The following is a 21878-nucleotide window of genomic DNA, read 5'->3' on the forward strand; positions in this document are numbered from 1 at the left end:
CTGGTCTCAAACTCCTGACCTCAGATGATCCGCCTGTCTCAGCCTCCCAAAGTGCTGGGATTAGAGGCATGAGCCACCAAATTGTCCTCCCCTTGAGTGTGGGCTGGGCTTAGTGACTCACTGCTAATGAATAGAATAAAGGAGAAGTGAGGGCATGGCAGTTCTGAAATTTAGGTTACAAAAACACTGCAGCTTCTGTCCCGAGCTAGTGCTCTCGCGTTCTCTCTCCTGTGTCTCTCTCTCTCTCTCTCTCTCTCTCTCTCTCTCTCTCTCTCTCCCCTCTCTCTCCTCTCTCTCTCTCTCTCTCCCCCCCACCCCACCCAACCCCCTTACCCATCCCCCATAAGTTGCTTTGGGGGAAACCAGCTGTCATTTCATGAGGACCCTCAGGTAGCCTATGGAGGGTCTTGTGTGATGAGAAACGGAGGCTTCCAGCCCACAGCTAGCCAGAAACAGAGGCCTGCTAACAGCCATGTGGGTGAGCTTGGAAGCAGATGCTCCAGTCCCAGGGAACTACAGCCCTGGCTGACATCTTGACAGTAACCTCGGAAGACTCTGGGCCATCCCCTCCTGAATTCTTCATCCAAGATAATCATTATTGCTTTAAGCTGCAAGGTGTTGGAGTAATTTGTTACATGACAATAGATAACACACGGGCCCATCATATAGCAGTAAAGAGGAGTATTCAGTGAGAGAGTAGTGGGATCATAGGAGAGAGGCAATATTTCCCACACTCAGATGTCAAAACCCACAGTCCTTCACCCAGAAGACAAAGTTAGAGACCTCAGGCCGAGGCCCTAATATTTCAGTCCTCCTAATGTGAGAATATGGCATCCCCTGAGGCGGGCCCTGTGAAATCCACCCGTTAGCAAGTTCCACCCTTGCTAAGAAACATATGTCACCTGATGGTGTTGCCACATGAGGCCTGCGTTTCTGTCCTCATAAAACGTATGGAGGTGGCCAGCCTCTGGCATAATAACTCATGCAGCAAAGGAAGAGCAAGTGGTCTGTAAGCTCCTGAGGAGCGTGTAACTAGTGCGATTCTCCTTAGGAAAGTCGAACTGCCACCAGATCCTGCGTTTCTTTTAATAAGCTTGTGAGTCACTTGTCAGCTTTTGTTTTCCTAACAAAGAGGCTTTCTTCTGCCTTAAAATAAAGAATTCTCAGCACTGGCATTGAAAAGCATGCATGTTCCATTTGCAATAAATATTATTTAAATGGTTATTTCCCTAGAGGAAAATTCTTTGGCATTAGGTAAAAACTGAGACAAACGTTGTGGGTGATTTCCTTTGCTGGTAGCTCATGCATGGCAAGGGTGGGGCGCAGTGGGTGCCTGCTCAGCCCCTCACAGCAGGAGGCAAGGTCTCTTCTTCATTTTTAGTTCAGCTCATTTCTGGCATGTTAGTAACCTGAACTGCTGGATGCTTCCTTCCAGATTTCCAGGAAATGATGCTCACACAGCAATAGTAGAGGGCCACTGAGGGCCCAGAAGAACAGCAGGACATCATTACCTTGTCCCCCAGGTAGGACGCGGGTGCGACCCAGGACGCGCTGTGGACAGTTGCGGGCAGCTCCTGGAGATCTGCCACCATGCTGTTGCTGCCCGGGTTGAATGAGACGGGGATGTCCATTCTGTCTGCCGTCTCCAGGCGCCAGCCCAGCATATCCACAAACTGGAAAGAGGGAGAGAAGCAAGGGATGAAAACGTCCTGGTCGTGGCATCCCTGGTGATGGCTGCATGATGTATACAGAAAGCTTCACGGGCAGCCTCCTTGCCTCAGAGGCCTCCTTCATGCATCTCCTCCTGCACCTGCCCTCCCAAGCCGGAGCCCTGTCTCACCCATTGCCACTGGGAGTTCTGGGAAGGCAGTGGCCTTACGTATGTGGGATTTATCTTTGTAACCCGGCACACATCCTGGTTCTTGACATTTAGTAGGTGATCAATGAGTGTTCGAATAGTAAAGAAATAAGTGTATGAATAAAAACTAGGACCATGGAGCATTTAACGGCAAGCTCCTTATAAAGAAAAATGTGATGTGGAATTCAGTGGCTTGCTATTATTATTTTTCTTTAAATGGAGCATCAAAATTAAATCGTTTCCTGGTCACAAAGGAAGCCAGTTAATTTTGAGGTAAAAAAAGAAAGAACTGACCAAGCATAGGGTTGGATTAATGCTTTCTGGTTCCCAGGGGAGAAGAGACTTCAGAGCAGATTTACAAAGTTTTTTTTTTTTTTTTTTCCAATTACTAGCTGCACTCCGTTTAGGAGACAGGCAGTAAAAGATATGAAATAGGCAGGCGGTAAAATATATAAAATAGTCATTTTGGGGCCAGGCGTGGTGGGTCACATCTGTAATCACAGCACTTTGGGAGGCCAAGGTGGGCGGATCACCTGAGGTCAGGAGTTTAAGACCTGCCTGGCCAACATGGTAAAACCTTGTCTCTATTAAATACAAAAATTAGCCGGGCGTGGTGGGGCATGCCTGTAATTCCAGCTACCCAGGAGGCTGAGGCAGAAGAATCACTTGAACCTGGGAGGCAGAGGTTGCAGTGAGCCAAGATCATGCCACTGCACTCCAGCCTGGGTGACTGAGCGAGACTCCATCTCAAAAAAAAAAATCTGTTTTTGAATACTTGTTGGATATAAGACATGACTCACACAAAGAAGGCAAGCATGAGGTTACTGGTTCATGGAATAATGAAAGCAAGAAAAGTTTTAGTTTCATTGAGTTAATTTTAAAAATGCCCAAAGAAGGCTGGGTGCAGTGGCTCACACCTGTAATCCCAGCGCTGTGGGAGGCCAAGGTGGGAGGACTGCTTGAGCCCAGGAGTTTGAGACCAGCCTGGGCAGCATGGCAAAACCCCGACTCTACAAAAAATGCAAAAATTAACCAGGTGTGGTGGTGCATGCCTGTAGTCCCAGCTACTCAGGAGGCTGAGGCAGGAAGATTGCTTGAGCCCTGGAAGCGAAGGTTGCAATGAGCTGTGATCACACCACTACACTCCAGCCTAGGCAACAGAGACCCTGTCTCAAAAAACAAAAACAAAAAAAAAAGTAGCCAAAGAAAAGATACGATAAAATAGGTGAGAAGGAAAGCAAAACAGAAAGAAGCAAAAATGAGAAATGAGGGGTGTGATATTGTGACATAATGAGACACAATGAGAAATATCAATTTGGCTATTACTACCAGTTTCTGGCACAGAGTTCCTAAAACCCTTGTAATTTCCTGAATGACAGGGGTGATAGGAGCATCTTTTGCCATAATATTTGGGCTTAGTCCACAATTCCTGAGGCCAGAGCTTCTAAGACCCTTGGACTCTCTGATGTGGTAATAGTGTCTCTTTGTGTGCTAATGAGATAAGTGGTGGCTGGGTCCTCTGGGTAGCTTCAGGATGGGGGCTTGTAGCCAGGAAGACCAAGGTAGGATGAGAGGGTTGGGACTTTCAGCCCTACCCCCAACCTCTGAGGAAGGGAGAGGGACTAGAGATTGAGTCAATTATCAATAGCTAATGATTTAATCAATCACGCCTACATGAAAGAGCCATTAAAAAAAAAAAAAAAAAAAAAACCCTAAATGGTGGTTTGGGAGAGCTCCTGGGTGGGTAAACACGTCTGCATGCCAGGAGGGTGGTGCGCCCTAACTCCCATGCCTGGAACCCTCTGGACTTCACCCTATGCACCTGTTCACCTGGCTGCTGCTCTGTATCCTTTATCATATTCTTTATAATAAAAAGCAACAGGAAGGAAAGTATATCCTGAATTCTGGGAGCCATTACAGCAGATTACAAACATGAGGAGGGGGCTCTGGGTACCCCCGACTTGTAGCAAAACACTAGAGAAGTACTGGAGGCCTGGGACTTGCAACTGGCATCTGAAGTGGGGGCAGTCTGGAAGAACTGAGCCCTTAGCCTGTACAGTCTGATGCCACCTCCAGGTAGAGAGTGTCAGAAGTGAATTGAATTGCAGGACACCCCAGGAGTGTCTGGGAGAGTCAGAGAATTTTTGGTATGGAAAAAAACCCCACACATTTGGTGTTAGAGTGTTGTGAGTATAGAAACAGGGTTTTCTTGTAAGGGGGAAAATGACAAACTCTGTTTATTTAATGAGATTTACTGGGCATCTGTTATGTCCCAGATCCTATTCTAGGCACTAGGGGTGTATCAGGGAACTCACACTCTAGGGACAGAAGAAGAAGGGCAATAAACAAATTTTTAAACAAAATGTTAAATATGTTAGGGAGTGATGACTGCTGTGGGGAAGACAAGGGTAAGGTCAGCAAGAGTGTCCAAGGTGGGCTATTTTATAGGGAGTGGTGAAGGAAAGCCCCTCTGAGTACATGATATTTGAGCAAACACCCAATGAATTCAGGAAACAAGAATTTTAAAACGCTGCAGACCAAGAAGCGGCGAGGGCAACACTTACCATTTAACAAATCCATGTACAACATGTTCCCCAGCACTTCCTGTCAATGCATACCTTAGCCCTTCGCTTATGTGAGCTGTGACATTGATTATTGACTCCAAAACAGAAACAGCTGGTACAACCCTTGGGATTGGCTGGGTCCAAATGGAATGAGCCTTCTCGACACACATTACACTCTGTGCCTTCTACATTTTCCTATTGAAGCAAAACATGAAGTAAGAGATCACTTCTTCCAAAATTTCCCTAGTTGCAATTAGCTACTTGCACAAATTAAATACCAACACAAGATGTTAGGATGAGGATGTGAGCAAAACATTAAAAGAGACGTTAATTATTAAGCTTTCATCCCATGTTAATTGTTTAAACTTTTATACCACACACAAATGGAAGAGAGAATTCTCTAAATTTCATAAAATGCCCCTGGGGCATCTTGCAAGTAGAGAAATAGCACTGTATGGTTCACAGGATAGGGAGACCAATTCATCTCACTCACCACCACCTTAACACATCCCCTGGGAATTGGAAGGTCTCCTACAACCTGGTGGAACCCCTTGGAGCAGAGATAATCACCTGGAGTCCATGGTTCAGGAGTGGGTTTTAGGGGAACCTATGAACCTCATGGAAACTGTAGATAAAATTTGTGTTGATTTTCTGGAAAGGGTCTATATCTGTCATCAGATTCTAAGGCGGTCTGTGTCCTCTCCAAAAGATAAATGGGATCTTGCCTCCTAACTATTTCTGTAAAATAAGATCATGACTGCAAAACGCTACACACACTATCAACATCTCTTCTGGGTCAGTCCCATTTCCCACATACTCTTCTATGTTGACTCAACATGAAGCCCCTCCCCGCTGACTGGCAGCTGGCATCTCTGACATTGCACCATCTCTCTTACCTTGCAGAGGCAAACCCCGGTCCCTGGGTCACACACTCCTGGCTCAGTCCCATCTCGGTTGCAATTGCAGGGAACACACTCAGGGAATCGGTAAAACCCGGAAGCACATCGGTCACACTGCCGCCCTGTGATTCTGGGCTTGCATCTGTATACAAAGTAAGGGAAGCAAAAATCATCATCTTTGTACACACAGTTTTAAGGGCTCACTTAGACTACAGTGAAGTAGTTGGTGTGCAAAGCCAATTAAATAGATACAACGCCTGCTTATAGTCCAAGGCAGAATGGAGAGAGGCAGATAAAAGGCACTAACAGAAAGTAGATCATTGGCCATTGTGGATGGTCATGGATGACCATCGTAGATGGGTGAGGCTTAGCACTACGTGTTGAGGGTGCATGGATGGACGTGGCCCCTGAGCCTGGAGGGCTCCCGCAGATGGCCCATAAGTGGAAATGATGACAATATACACACAGAGTCTAACTGATGTTCAGAGGAGTAGCAGGTGATCCAGTCACAAGTTTCCTTGGGTAAGTGACTCCTGACTTGAGCTTTAAAGGGCAGAGTCATGGGGTAGGAGTTGAGATGGGCATTCCAGACAGAAGGAACAGAGCGGGAGATCACTCAGTGTGTACAGGAAACAACACAAGCATGGTGTTGCTGGGGCGGATGTCCAGGCAGGGAATGCTTCCCCATGGCCTGAGGAGGTAGGTGGTGTCAGATCATCAGGACAGAGGGGCTGGACACTGTCCCATGGCAGCAGAGCGCAGTAGTTGAGACCTGTCCATGCAAGGCTTCAGTTCTAATCCAGTTCTGACCATATGAGACACACCATCTTAGCAAGTTCTTTAACTTCCCAAAGCCTGCTTTTCATATCTGTGAGGGACAGAACACAGTAGCTGCTGCCTCCTGGCATTGCTAGGAACCTGCGAGGCAGTGCATGCAAAATTTCAGCCCAGTGCCTGGCACATGGCAAGTTACAAGCAGGGGAACACTGTCATGAAAAGCTGTTGAGGAGGAGAGAGTGTCGTTGGACGTGTGTGAAGGATGGAGCCCAGAGGGTGAGTTCCAGCGGCAGCAGCAGCAGCAGGCTGTCAGGTCAGAAGAGAGACTAGGGCTGACCTAGGGCAAAGGTGTCCAGATGGGGAGGAGGGATGGGCTCCCAAACTATTTGGGGGTGAGGCTTCTGGGAATATTTGGGGGTGAGGTTTCTGGGAATATTGTAATATTCTGGATGAGGAGTAGAGGAAAGGAGGGAAGGCAAAGACGACTCCCAATATCCCTGCTTCGGTGACAGAGTGGATCTTAACGTCCGTTGTCACCTGCAAGGGCCAGAGCTCAGAGGGAAGCACAGTGTGGGGTGGGGGGGTCACTTTGAGTCACCCACCCTCATCCATCTGCAGGTCCTTTTGACTGAAGCACCGGGCAGACAAGAAAACACAAGCAGCTGAGTAGAGGCGGAAGAGCAGGGGGCTATGGCCGTGCCTGGAGAGCCCAGAACTCGAGGTCGAGGAGGGGAAGAGAAACTGCTGCGAGCCTTGGAGAACCAAGCACTGCATTCAGAGCTGGGATCTACCTACACACTGATTCTTTTCTGTGGGACTAAGGGAAGTATTAGAAATATGTTTTTATTCGCATATAGGGAATAACATTTTATTATTCAATTACTACCAAATGTAGGCCATCATCTATCTCCGAATACCTATGAAAATATCTTACCCCAGAGACCATCCTAAAACAGTTAAATACGACTCTTCATATTCCATTAAGTTTCTCTTTGGCAAATATCTGCTTATTTCCCTTTGGCAAATATCTGCTTATAAAGGATTTTGTATGTGATTAAGAACGTAAACTTGGAACCAGGTAACCTACTTTGAATCCCAACTCTACCACTTACTGGACCTTGGGCAAATTGGTCTCTTTACAACCAAGTTTCTTCATCTGTAAAAAAGGAGGTAACAATATCTACTTCACAGGATTGTTGTGAGGATTAAATAATACATGTAAAAACCTTAGAGTAGTTGCTTGCACACATGTAAGTATTTGCCATTACTATTCTAGCTGTGACATGGGCTAAGGGGAGCAGACGGTGCCTTTCTGTCCACCCGGCACACCTAAAAGGACTAACTCAGCATTACTTGCAAGACCTGCTGGCGAGTTCCGTCTTTCATCCCCATCCCTCTCATCTCTCCCTGCTTGATCCCTGCAGAAATGATTCCATAAGGAAGTAGCCTCAAAACCACACTTAGAGCAATGTAGGTACAGAGTGTAAATGTTCTGCTTGAAGTGGATGGCTCTAGTGCAGTAGATTGCAAACTTTGGGAGAGGATCAGAGACTCTGTTGGAAAGCTGGGTAAACTATGGGCCATCTTCTCAGAGAAGTGTCCACTAAACCCACAGAAAGACTCACTCTCATATACACACAATTTTGCATTCTCTAGAAGAGGGTTCCTGGCCCCAGGTTAATAACACCTGCTCTCTTCTTGTGACCCTCAGACTAAATGTAATCAGACAGTCCAGCAAAAAAAAAAAAAGCCTGTTTCCAGTTGATTCCTTATTTCTGGAGAGACAGCAAGTGTGGAGCACAAGGACTCTGGTGGTCTAGAGACCGGAAAGAAGAGAGTTGCAGATGACCCCTCCCAAAATAAAAGCCATCAGAAACAGGAGCCTCAGAAGAGAAGAGGGGCTTTGGAGATGGCCTGACATAGGCTGGATGAACCTTGCTTCTCTTTTCCTAGCAGTGAAGGAAAGAACACTGTGCACAGAGGGACAGTGTTGCCATGAAATGCTAACCTGGCAGACTGGCATCCCAAGGTCTGAACGTTTCTTTTAGCAAACACGGGGGGCTTCTGGCCAAGGGTGCATTAATAAGATGCTGGTGGCAGGTGAGTAATTCACACACTGAATGCCATTGGTGGGCACGGCTCAGAGTGTCCCCTGAGCAAGTGATCTGGGTGGGGACCTGGAAGGTGAGGTAACACAGACAGGACCTATGTTTTTTTGCATGTGGTTTGTGTATTTATTTATTTATTTAGAGACGGAGTCTCGCTCTGTCGCCCAGGCTGGAGTGCAGTGGCTTAATCTCGGCTCACTGCAAGCTCCGCCTCCCGGGATCACGCCATTCTGCTGCCTCAGCCTCCCAAGTAGCTGGGACTACAGGTGCCCACCACCGCACCCAGCTAATTTTTTGTATTTTTTTAGTAGAGACGAGGTTTCACCGTGTTAGCCAGGATGGTCTCAATCTCCAGACCTCGTGATCTGCCCACCTCAGCCTCCCAAAGTGCTGGGATTACAGGTGTAAGCCACCGCGTCCGACCCTGGAGCCTGCATTTTATATTTTCACTTCACTGGAAAGGAAAGGAACAGGAGTACCTGCAGCAAGGGCAGCTGTGGAAGCTGCTTGTCCAGACAAGGAGGAAGGGAAGCAAAAGCATAACTGGCCTGTTTATTTATTTTAGAATGTATGTGAGAAGATGCAGTGGAAAGAGAGTGACTGAGAAGGTGTGGCCAGTCAGTAATATAGGACCAAGCTCTGAGCCTCACACAGCACATGGGTAGCAGCTGAGAGCACTAAAGCAGATGGGAAAAAAGCCAACAGAGCAGAAGGAGGGGAGCAGCAGCCTGCAAACAGGACCCTGAGTGGCCCCACTGGGGCTGCTATGCCAGGGTAAACCAAAACAATATTTATATTCTTGAGTACTGCAATGTTTAGATCACTGAGCTTATGCATCCTGTGCAAAGACAGTTTTTGGTGTTGCCATGACAATAGGGAAGTTTTTGGTGGTGCCATGACAATAGGGAAGGAATAGGACACTTCCTCTTGAAAGTCTGGCTGAACATCCTTTAAAACAACCTCATGTCAGCCTGACTTGGTACGTTTCTCCACAGCAAATTTCTGGTACCCAAGGAGCAGCTGCAGAATAGCAGTTCTGGGGAAGCAGGTCAAGAGAAGTTATCTCCATGGCAATGGGGCTCCCAGCCAAATGTTTTGTAACAACATCTGGGCATGGGTGGGTGCTTGCCATGTCTCAGAGAATCAGGCCCAGATGTGCTGGGGTGAGCTGCATCCTTTGGTCATTAAACACTGTAGGGGCCAGGCACGGTGGCTCACGCCTGTAATTCCAGCACTTTGGGAGGCTGAGGCAGGTTGATCACCTGAGGTCAGGAGTTCGAGAACAGCCTGACCAACATGGAGAAACTTGATCTCTACTAAAAATACAAAATTAGCCGGGTATGGTGGTGAATGCCTATAATCCCAGCTACTCGGGAGGCTGAGGTAGGACAGTCGCTTGAACCCAGGAGGCAGAGGTTGCAGTGAGCCGAGATCATGCCACTGCACTCCAGCCTGGGCAACAAGAGCAAAACACCATCTCAAATAAATAAATAAATAAATAAACAAACACTGTAGGGCCCTTCACATTATGCTCATGTTGAAGTCCAGTTTTAATCTAGAGCCCAAAATCTACCTTATTTATTTATTCACCCAAGAATTACTGAGTGCCTTCTACACACACATTCCTGTGTTAGGGGACATGGGAGGGAGGGTACAAAGTAGAATAAGTCAGTCTTGACATGGACGTGTTTTCACTGAGGACACAGGACCTAGAATGTGGAAATTAAGAGAGAAGCTGGCTAAGCAGTCAACTTGCTTTGTCCAATGAGATGATGAGGCGATCTCTGTGGACTCATAGAAGGCTCCTTGCATTCTTTGAGTTTGTACTTTTAACACAAAAATCCTTGAAGGACAGGCATAATTTGGGGGTAGTAGGAGAGCAAGAGGAAGCCCTTTCATAATTGGAGAACAGAATACAGACAAAAAGTGTTTAGAGGAAGTGAGAAAACCAAGCCAGAGAAGAAAGTAGAAAAAACAAAAAGGCATTAAAAGTTAGGGTAGAGGCCCGGCGCGGTGGCTCACGCCTGTAATCCCAGCACTTTGGGAGGCCAAGGCGGGCGGATCACGAGGTCAGGAGATCGAGACCATCTGGTTAACATGGTGAAACTCCATCTCTACTTAAAATACAAAAAATTAGCCGGGCATGGTGCTGGGCACCTGTAGGCCCAGCTACTCGGGAGGCTGAGGCAGGAGAATGGCATGAACCCGGGAGGCGGAGCTTGCAGTGAGCCGAGATTGCGCCACTGCACTCCAGAATGGGTGACAGAGCGAGACTCCGTCTCAAAAAAAAAAAAAGTTAGGGTAGATAGAATTCAAATCAAGGAAAGTTGGTCTTTATCCTGTTAGACAATGGGGAATTAAGGAAGGTTCTTCAGCAAAGAATGTGATGTCATGGAAATGGTGTTCCCATAATAGCCCACACACAATAAGGTGCTCACCATGCTGCACTGTCACTCTTGGTTAGAACAGGTGCCTCCAGCAGACCACAGACATGTGTGCCTTCCACAGGAAGCACAGTACCCAAGATAGAATAGGTATGAGATGCACTTTGAGCAACGAAACACATCCAAAATAACATTTAAGGGAAAGGAAAAAAACTTCACAAGGAACTGAGGGAGATGTTTCATCCTCATTAAAATAACAAAAACAAACAAAAATACATGCCAAGAAGATAAAATCACATTTAAGGGTAGCCTGTCATAAATCAAAAAGGAGATAAAATCATAAACATGTACACATTTATCAACATTGTCTCAAGTTCACAGACTAACAGTACCATGTATTTGTGAACAAAATTAAGGGAAAGACAGATGTTTGAATCCCAGTATAATTGTCAATTTAGCATATTCCTCTTAAAGAGCCAAAAAAGAAAGAAAGAATGAATGAGTAACCCAGGAAAAGGAAGGTCAACTAGGAAAGCATCAATATCATCTGAACATGAAGTGGTAAAAGAACTCAACCAGGCAGTAGACAGCCATGGAAAGGAAGGGGGATAATACGTCCCTTGCCAGAAGTTGACACCTGACTGGCTGTAGGGAAAATGGGTTGATTCTGAGATAATACTCAGATTTCAGGCTTAAAGGACTGGAAAGAAGCTGTTATCATTAAGTAGAATTTTTTTTAATCCAAAGGGAGAAATGGCTTGAAAGGGAAGGCAATGACATGGGTTTTAGAGATAGGATCAGCATTGTAGCATTCAGGAGTTAACGATTATCCAATCTAACTTTTCATAATAGATGTGAGGAGACAGGAGCCCAAAGAGCTCAGGGAACTTGTCCAAGGCTACCAGCGTAAAGTCAATAAGAGAACCCAGGTTGAGCTGATTTGCAATAAAGGTGGAATAGGATAGCCCTCAAGGAGCAGGACTGGAGCTGTGGATCTGGGAATCATCCAGGAGTAGGGGTGGCTGAAGCCAGGAGAATGGGTGTAGTTTCAGGGACAAAGCATAGAGGGAGGAAGGCAGACAGCCATGACCTTGGCAAATAACCACAACAGCTAATACTTACTGGGTGCTCAGAGTGTGTCAGGCGCTGCTTTCAGTGTGTTCACAGGAGACATTTAACCCTCTAAAGGACTTTATGAGGTAGGTGCCTCCAGGATCCTTATTTTACAGATGGAGACCTAAGGCCCGGAGGACAGAAGTAATATACCTGAGGTCACCCAGACAGTGAGCGGCAGAGACAGGACACAACTCACACCACACATCCTCTTGGTCTGGGGGCAGGAGAAAAATGAAGCCAGTGAAATAGCCAGAGAAGGATCATCAGAGAGGTGAGAAAAAGATGCCAGTGTTACAGAAGATGAAGGACGACAGAGGGCGTGCAGGTGAGAACCCTGAGCTCCTTCTGTGTGGCAGTCACAGCAGTCACCACTGTGTCAACAGCACATCCCAGCGCCTGCACATTGCCTGGCCAGTCTCATTGATTATTTGATGAGGAGCATCAAAGAAATTGCCTCTCCAAGTTGTTAGGGCTCATGAATCAACGCCTAGCTGGAAGCCCTTCTGTTCTGAGAACATCAAGTCTATGACCTTTTCTGGTTTTTAATTTCTCCACTTAACACAAAAGCTTAGTAAAGCTGAGTGGAGATAGAGGGCATCCCCAAATCTTTCCTGTGGCTACTGTCCTTCTGAAAAGGCATGAGGTACACATGGCTTCGCTGGATGTCCAGGTGGACTGCCATCTCCTTTGATCAATCTGAAAATAGCTTGGACGTGGTCAACAGCACGGCAGCTTTCACTGTCAGGGATCTCCAGCTTCCTCATGTCTGACACAGATGGATAAAGTCTTCCGAAGATATTCTAGCCTTTCTGTGTGTTCAGAGAATCTGATGGCACATGTCTTCCAGTATTAGGAGCAGATGCAAATTTACTTTTTCATCACTATAAATAGATATATGTGCTGTCTTGTGCTATAAAAAATGAAGTTTTGATCAATATAAGCATCTTTTTGATCTTGATATAATAGAGTTGGCCAGAATAATAGACCTTTTGATAATTACACAATATAGTCTGTAATACAATCAGAGATTGAAAAAGGAATGGAATCAGAATTTTAAATTTATGTAGGAAGTTAGAGATGCTTTTACCAAACTTCATTTTACAGAGTAAGAAACTGAAAGCCAGGAAGGCAAAATGACTTGCCCAGTCTCATAGCTAGGACTTGACAAAGGTGAGTCGAAGGCTCAGCTTTATGGTTCCAACTTATCCTCATTGCCTCTAAAACTACAACACGGGGTTGACTTCAGTAAAGAGTGAGCATTGTGGATTGCTAAAATTATTTTTTTAATTCATTTTAAAGTAGATGAATATTTGTAACAGTTTGGTTTTCTTACAGTATGATAAAATTGAACACCCCTAAGTAATTAAATACAATTTGAAAAGAGCAATTTTTCAGCTTTGCAGTTTGTGATGATTTGTACAACTGCAGGACAGTCTGTTATATGACTGTGAAAGGATGTTTTCCTTTTTCTTGCAAACTCTAGTTATCTCTGATTTTTTATTTTACATGAGCTATACTGAACATATTCTTCATAAAACTAGAAAACTTCTAGTTTTTCCTCTAATATTTTATAAAGAAGTAATCCTTTCAGGCAATCAAAAGCTTTTTCAGCATTTACACTGAAATTATCATGGGCAATTTGTGCAATTTACGGTAATGTAAACTTTCTTACATTTTCTGCCAAGGCCCTTTTATGACAAATCCACTTTGATCATGGGAAGATGCATTATCCCATTAGATTATTATAGTCCCTTTCCTAAGGTCAAAGTAAACAGTTTTACATCTTGGTTTAAGTGTAATACAAGCCGGTAAGATTCCATTTCCGTTGATGCTGTCAGGTTTGGGCAAAACTTACTATAGACATGCCTCCATCCTGAGTTGGGAATATTCCAGTCTATTAAATTATCATTGGCAGTGAGAGTTTGTTAAAAATAAAACTCCTTAGAATTTTTACATAAAATACTACAGTAAATCCGTCCATCACCTTCTGGTGCCTTAACAAGATTAAAACATTTTTTAAAGCACTCTTGGTTTTCTTTTTCTGTGACAGCAGCATTGAGAAATTGTGTGTGAAGTTCCATTTGCAGCGATTTATTGTTGACAGACTACTCCCTTTGAAAACTCTACCGCTTCTCTTCCTGCCGGAAAACTGCTTCTCCAGCTCCTCCTTGGTTCCTTTACTTCCTGTGATTAAACACAGGCATCCCCTCCGGTTCTTGAGTGACTGACCTGACTCAGGCAGGACTCACACCTGCGGTTTTAAAGCCTTGGAATGTTTCATGATTCAAGCTTTTCTCCCAGCTTCCTTACAATGTCCCAGTAGTATAAAGGAGTTGGTAGGCACCAGATGACAATTAAAGGGGTGGTTAAGAGGACTTCCTTAGAAAAGCGAACATCGCTGCTATAGAGAGTTGAATTGTATCCCCACAAAAGATCTGTCCAAGTTCTACCCCCCCTGTACCTGAGAATGTGGCCTTATTTGGAAACAGGGTCTTTCCAGATGTAATTAAGTTAAGATGAGTTTATACCAGAGTACTGTGGGCCCTAAGCCAGTATGATTGGTGTCCTTATAAGAAAATGAGAAGAGACTGAGACACACACAGAGAAGGGAACGCCACAGGAAGACAGAGACACCCAGAGAGAACAGCATGGAATGGCAGAGGCAGAGGTTGCAGTGATGCAGCCACCAGCCCAGGGATTCCCAGGAATACCTGCACACCAGAAGCGAAAAGGTATGGGACAGGTTCTCCTGCAGACCCTCCGGAAGAAAGCAACCCTGCTGACATCTTGATTTTGAGTTTCTAGGCTCCAGAAATGTGCCAGAATAAATTTCTGTTATTTCAGCATTGTTTGTGGCATTTGTTAATGGCAGTCACGGGAGACTACCACAGCCACCCTCAAGTGGGAGTCACTGAGGCCTGTCCCCAGCAGCCACAGCCCCTCCTGGCTCTCACACCCAAATTACAGACTCCATAACATCCATGTGCCTGGGGTGCGTGCTGAAGGGAGTGGGGTGCATGGTGAACCTTCTGCTTTCCCCTGCACACTGCCATCCTGGCCTGGCCTCTGACTCAGTTTCCCTGGCATATCACCACTGATCTAATTCTTACCAGTCTCTCCTTTTGGAGCCATACCCTATCTCTGGCCCCTGCAGCCCCCATCGAGTCCTGCTGAGATCAGCCTCAGCACCTGGAACCATGTGACACCACCCTCCACGTTCCAATGCAGCCCCTGAACCAAACCTCTCAGCAATGCAGCATCTGCATGAGCCAAGGTCTCCACCTGTCCCTTAACAATTAAGTACTGGACTGCTCTGTGGTCCTCTGAGGGCAGCCCCACTCTCAGGCCAGGCTCTCCAGCCTGTCTCCTGCTCACCCTGACTCCCTCCTAACTCCCACCAAGCCCTGCCATGGAGGCCCCAGCACCCCTTCCAGCCCACCTCAGCTAGGTGGGATTTCAGACTTTTATCATGCGCTGACCTTAACCACACTGCCAGCGAACCCTAGAAGGAGGGTATGAAGCTTATACCTAAATACAAATGGACAGGTGCTCACCACAAGGCATCCCAGCAAAGCACACAGATACCTTCGTTATGCATGTATCATTCCTCTCCCACTTTTGCCTCATGGCACACACAGAACACAGTCCCATAGTGACAGCATGCTGGAGTCAATGGGCAAGGCTGCTGCTGGCTCGAAATGACTGACAATCCATCCACGCAGGCTCTGCCCGGCTCTGAGCCTAAGGCCAATCACTCCACTCACTGCAACCCATTCTGGCTGGGAAGCCCACACTGGGGTCAACACAGGCACCCCTGGACAGGTGGGAAGTGGAAAGTGACCATGACCAGTGTGTGGGCAGATGGTGCACAACCTCCCTGTGACAGAAGCGGACAGGTTACTCCCCCAGCTCACCTGCACTGCCCACTGTCCCGGTCACACTCCAGCATGGCAGCCTCGCTGGTGCCCCTCCTGGAACAGTTGCAGCCTTCGCAGCCAGCCATGGGGTGGAAGCTGAATGAGTGTGTCTCACACACTTCGCACTGGGGCCTGACCGTGCGGGGAGGGCAGCGGCACTGCCCCGTCATCTCTTCACAAAGGCGCAGGCCACAGCTGCACGCTGGTCAGGGGATAAAGAAATACCTTGTGAGGGTCAGAGGCTGCCTGGGCTCCAGCAGCACTACACCAACTGCCGGGTTTTCCAGAAGCCTCCAAAGGGTCTGAGAGAAATGTTTAGATCTGAAAGGCCCGTTTCTTGGAGTTAGGACCAACCAACCCAAATACTCGCAGCAGACAGTGTGGATGCGGAATGAGGAGCAGCTGCGCTAGCCAGCTCCAAGATAGACCCTCAAAGGAGCCCACCTTGCTGCCACTGTGTGCCACTCATATGGGGCCTCTGGACCATCGAAGGATTCTAGAAATTGGTAGGAGGCTGCTCTCAGGCTCCCTGAAGCAGCTCCACATCCACATCACCCCAGTGCCCTGTGCGTCCAGAGCCCAGGGTCAGGGCACGACCTGGCAGCAGGGTCCTTGTTCCTTGGCCTCTGCATGGGGACTCTGCACACCGCACTCTGCACTGCAGTCACATGAAGTGAGCTGACCCTACCCCTCGGGCCACAGGATGGTTCTTAGATAAAAGTTCCCACGGGTTCTCATTCAGTGAGTAGTGCTGCCACATGACCCTGGCTGTCCTGTCTCAACTGAGTTTGGGTTGGGCCGACAAAATGGAAGGGGCTTCCGTGAGGAAGGGGATCAAGCTCTCCCAGACTCTGAGGTTTAAGACTTGTCACACTCATCTGCTTTGCCAAGTACATAGGTCACACAGCAGGGGAGTCACAAATACTTATCTTCTAGAACATTGCTACTCAGAGTGCGGTCCAGGGACCAGCAGCATGGGCATCACCTGGGTGTTTATTGGAAATGTAGAGACTCAGACCCCAGCCCAGTCTCCTGAATCAGAATCTGCATTTCTCCAGATCTCCAGGTGAGTCTCTAGCACAGTGCCACTGAAGAAGCGTGCCCCAGTGAGCATCATCCACACGGGACCAGAGTAGACCTTGCATGACAGGAAACGTGCACTTACGCTTGCAGTGTGGGAATCCATAGTGGCCTGTTGCACAGCGGGTGCACTGCCGCCCAATGACGTTGGGCCGGCATGGGCACTGCCCACCTTCAGGGCTGCAGTGAGGGCTGGTGGCCCCGGCAGGGTGGCACTCACAAGGCAGGGCGCCTTTGTGGTAAAAGGCCACCAGGGACCTAGCAGAATTCTTACAGAATCTGGAGGCCGTCTGGGGGCTGTGGAGACAGAAACAACTCATGGTGATGCCCAGGGAGGTGTGTATGGGAGTGGCCTCAACCTCGCCTTTACCATCTGCTCCACCCAGCAGCATCTGTGGGAGTGGTTCATGGTTCTGGAGTCAGGGAAGAGCGGGAAATACCCCACCTCAGACTCAGTCAGTGACAGCCACACCCTCCCCCTACCACCTGCCGCAGGAGGAGACATCACAGAACAGGTCAGTGGGAACCTTGTACAGCTGGAATAAAAGAGTGGAAATAGACCTAAAGGATGAACTATATAGTATGTGAATTATAGCTCAATAAAGTGGTTACCAAAAAAGTAGACCTATGTGTGTAATAATACAACTCATAAAATGATAATGAGGAGGAGAATCACTAACATTTATTGAATGCTGTGTGCTGGAAGCCTTAGTGACATCCCACATGACCTCCCAACCTCCCAACCAATTAGGCCTAAGCCCCAATTCACAGATAAGGCAACTGAGGCTCCTAGAAGTTAGGCGACATTCCCGAGGCCGCAGGGTTATGGAGTGGTGAGCAGCATTCACATCCACAGCTGCTTAAGAGCCTTTGCTCTGAATAGTCACTGCACAGCAGGTGTCTGCCTCCCAGGGCCTCTGGAGCGCCTGGGTTCCTCAGGAACCCTACAACAGGGAAAGGGCGGGTCCACAGAAGAGAACGGCAGGAATTGATACTCAGGACCATCCTAGTTTTTGGCATTCAAGGACACAAGGAGAGAGGGCAGGGAGGCCATGTCTCTGGACACGCCCTGCTTGGTTAGATGGTAGAGGAGAGTGGGACTCAGGGCTGATGTCCTTCCCAGTGGAGGGTACCGTGTGTGGTACGTCTTAGGAATCTGTGCTGGCACACAGGAAGCAGTGGAGAGGGAGAGAAACTCCTAACCAGCCCCTGAATCTCAGCTTGGGGTGTGGGCCCCTGTTGAGTTCACAGCTGAGGACAGTTATCTTTCCCAGGCAGTGCATGGCAAAGTCTGTCACAGGAAGGTCAGTGTGGAGAAAGAGCATCTTCCCCTGGGACTCACTGACACTCTCTTGGGCAGTGGGGGGAAGAGGACACATCCGAGGGCCAGCCCCTCCCTGGGCCTCGAGCTGGTCAGGAATGTGGGAGTGCCTCCGCATTCCAGAGCCTTCCCACAAAGTGATACTCACTCAATGTAAAAGCTGTTTTTTCCACAATTGGTGATAAACTCGAGTGACTTGTCCATGGATTTTTTGTGAAGTATTTGATAGTCATAGTTTTCTATAGGCACCATTAGAATACGGACCTGAAAGAAATCCACCAGCATGTGTTAGAATTTCGAATGATGACACAGACCTAAGGCTACTTATTATACAGGTTGAGCACCCCTACTCGAAAAACCCAAAATCTGAAATGCTTCAAAATCTGAAACTTTTTGAGCACTGACATAATGCTCAAAGATCACGCTCAAAAGAAATGCTCACTGGAGCATTTTGGATTGGGGATTTTTGAATTAGGGATGCTCGATCTGTAAGTATTATGCAAATATTCCAAAATCTGCAAAAAAATCTGAAATCCAAAACACTTCTGGTCCCAAGCATTTCAGATAAGAGATATTCAACCTGTACTTTCTCTTCACTGAGGTCAACGCTCTTTGTTGTTAAGACCACAACCAGACGAATCGGGATTTATGAAAAACAATCACGGGAGCAGGCCAAAGCCAGGAGTAAAGGCTCAGTCTACATTACTATGTGGGGAACGATGAGTTCCCAGGCAGAGCCCTTGGACCTTCTACTCAGAGAAACAAAAGCCTTGCGTGCTGGCTGGGTGATGGGACCTTGGGGGTAAGCAGGGGTCTGCTGCATGGCCAGGGCTCCATGTGACTCACGCCTGGTGTTTCCCTGGATCTCCAGGGATGGCTGTTTTGTATTTTTAAAGGGAAACAAACCAAAGTGGCAAGAACAATGCAGAAGCTAACACCATGGCTTGTCCTTGGAGCTGACATCATACCTGGTACTCTATTATGACTAACGGTAGTTTGGTTCCCTGTGCCAGTATAAATCACAATATGCTTATAGCAAATACTGTAGAAATTTTCAAACATCTTTGTCAACTGCTCACCAGCTCACAGCTTACAGGGAGCCTACTACTCTCATGATATTCAATTCAATAAACGTTTGCCGAGCACCACACACCAGGTGGTATTCCAGGCACAGGGGATGCAAAATGAACAGACGCAGCCCCTGTCTCCTAGGCAGACGACTTCCTCAGAGAGGAGGAGGCTCACGCAGAGGCCTGGAGGGCCACACAGAGGGTCCGGGCAATGCTTCCTGGAGGGCTTTACAAAAAGATGGATTAACTCTGAGCTGGGTGAGTGGGTACGCCGGACTTATCCAGGTAGAGAAACAGACAGAAAATGTCAGAAAAAGGGCCAGTGTAAGAAACCCTGGTGGCATGAGAAGAAATGGCATATCTAGGGGCTTGAGAATGGATTTGCATGGCCAGAGAGTGAGGTGTGGGAGGGGGAGGCGTGGAGTAGGGCAATGGCAGAGAGGAGGATGAAAGATGAATTAGGGGGTCATGAGGGCCTGAGTGAGGCACATGGATCCTAGGGCAGTAAGTGGACCATATCCCATCAGTTGTTGGAAGTCCAGAGAAGCGGCTGGGTCACACGGTATGCTCCCAGCCCTCCAGTCAGGTAGGTAATGGCCAGGAACGCGGAGGAGGCACTGGAAAGAGGTGGACCAGGAAGGGAGTGCTGGCAGGAGGCTGGCCCTGTCCAGGTGAGCGGAAGGATGATCAGTGAGGACAACGGGGCTAGAAGAGAATGGTTGCCTCCAGGAGGCATGCCAGAGAAAGACCCTGGTGTGTGGTAACAGATGTGGGAGCAGAGCTGCTAGAGAAGGGGGCTCAGCATGACTCCAGGCACTGGTTGCCATCACTCAAGGTGATGAACAGGGTGGGCACACCGGGGCTGTGCAGGGTGCAGACTAAGTAAGGGACTTGCAAGATCTCTGGCCAGGCAGATACGCAGGAGATGGTGGTCACATACTGGAGTTCAGGAAAGGTCAGAGATGACTTCACAGATGTAAGTATCCTTCCCACAGTGGAGAGAACAGAATCGATGGGCACGGAAGACGTATCCAAGGACAAATGACACAATGAGGGGCTCGGCGTCAAATCAGAAGGAATGCCAACACACAGTGACAAGTGGGAAGGGAGAAATCACCTAAGGAGCACTAGAGAAAGCGGGGGAAACAGAGAGAAAGCAGCTGCAGGGCCAAAGGCAGAAAGGAGTGAAAAATGCTCCAGAGACTGGTCAGATGAGGAAGCAGGGGCTGGTGGAGAAGGGCGATGCCTGCTCTCTTCTGTCTAGTTCCCTTGACTTTAATTGTCACATGCTTTATTTATTTATTTACTTATTTATCTATTGGGGAGCAAAAGACAGCTGTAAAATTTAAACATTTTTCTACAAATATGACTTCAATTCCTTGGAAGAATTATTTCCATGAGCCAAACAGACACCCAAAATGGCCAGCCAGGCAGGCACATGAGGAGCAAGTTGAGGGACAAGAGGAACGCACCAAAACCAAGGACTTTCCTTCTGGAACCTTCACGGTTGCAGCCACTTCAGGCTCTGAGATGTCAAACTCAATCTGGCCTTCGGCAATCACTTGATCCCGGCAGCCGAGCACATGGGGGCAAAAAGAGGCACGGAAGGAGCCTGGCAGAAAGAGAGAGACTTCCTGTCACGCTCAGGACTGTGGGGTCGGCCCAAGGCAGGCAGCGGGGCCTGCTCACTGCGGCTCACCTGCCCGTGGCCACCCGCCGTCCACTGACACCTGCGCGGGAAACGTCGGGTGCGCTGCTTGGTAAAAATGGATGACAAAGACGTATCGGCCCAGGTGTGGTGCACGTCCTCTCAGGGTCACTTGATTCTAAGAGGAAAAAAGAGGAGGAAAAAAACCCCAAAAAACCCTCAAGCTGGAGAGCTATGAGTAACTGGAATCATAGAGTAATTCAGAGGTTAAAAAACAAAACAACCTATTTACCAAAGTGAAACGACAACCCATCTTCACCCAGAAGCCTTCACACATACATTTACAGCAGCTTTTTTGGTTGTTATCACAAAAACTGAAAACAAACCAAATGTCTCTTGCTCGCAGGTTGGATAAACAAACTGTGGTACAATCATACACGTTGGAGGGGGTATAATTGGTAAGTCAGGTTGAAAACCTGTTTGGCAATATTTACCAGAGTTGAACACATAACCCAGCAATTGGCCTTCTGGGTACATACCCAAAAGAAATGTGTAATAAGTTTGCAAGAAGGCCATACTTAAATGTTCATAACAGTGCTATGCATAATAACTATGCAATAAAGAGTCTGACTCCACTTTTTTTAAGAGATCAACGCTCTTTATTGTTAAGACCAAGACCAGATGAATCGGGATTTATGAAAAACAATCACGGGAGCAGGCCAAAGCCAGGAGTAAAGGCTCAGTCCACTCTGTCTCAGAGTGACAGAGGATCTCGCTCTGTCACCCAGGCTGGAGGGCAGTGGCACAATCATAGCTCACTGCAGCCTCAAACTCCTGGGTTCAAATGGTCCTCCTGCTTCACCCTCCCAAGTAGCTAGGACTACAAGTATGTGCCATCATGCCTGGGTACTTTTTAAATTTTTGTAGAGACAGGGTCTTCCTATGTTGCCCAGGCAGATCTTGAGCTCACAGTCTCAAGCAATACTGCTGCCTTGGCCTCCCAAAGTGCTGGATCACAGGTGTGAACCACTGTGCCCAGCTCTGACTCCATTTCTGATGTTTGCCCACTGACAGCTTTCAAGCCCTGTTACACCCTTGTGCCTTTTGCCCCACACCCAGACAAGCTCATAAGACAG

The 21878-nt window shown here is 47.5% G+C and overlaps 1 protein-coding gene across 2 annotated transcripts in view; it reads right to left on the bottom strand.

Annotated features, from left to right (window-relative positions):
* LAMA3 (laminin, alpha 3) overlaps window positions 1–21878 on the bottom strand; it is a 271074-nt gene that overhangs the window by 93919 nt on the left and 155277 nt on the right. For both annotated transcript variants that reach the window (XM_011988082.1, XM_011988080.1), the window contains exons 28-35: window positions 20794–20920; window positions 20567–20706; window positions 18173–18288; window positions 16789–17000; window positions 15621–15825; window positions 5319–5463; window positions 4477–4617; window positions 1512–1673 (exon numbers count right to left, since the gene is read on the bottom strand). In XM_011988082.1, the coding sequence (XP_011843472.1) occupies window positions 1512–1673; window positions 4477–4617; window positions 5319–5463; window positions 15621–15825; window positions 16789–17000; window positions 18173–18288; window positions 20567–20706; window positions 20794–20920 (1248 nt within the window). The remainder of the gene's footprint in view (window positions 1–1511; window positions 1674–4476; window positions 4618–5318; window positions 5464–15620; window positions 15826–16788; window positions 17001–18172; window positions 18289–20566; window positions 20707–20793; window positions 20921–21878) is intronic.

Source organism: Mandrillus leucophaeus, unplaced genomic scaffold (assembly GCF_000951045.1).
Source record: "Mandrillus leucophaeus isolate KB7577 unplaced genomic scaffold, Mleu.le_1.0 Scaffold322, whole genome shotgun sequence".
Taxonomy (NCBI): Eukaryota; Metazoa; Chordata; class Mammalia; order Primates; family Cercopithecidae; genus Mandrillus; species Mandrillus leucophaeus.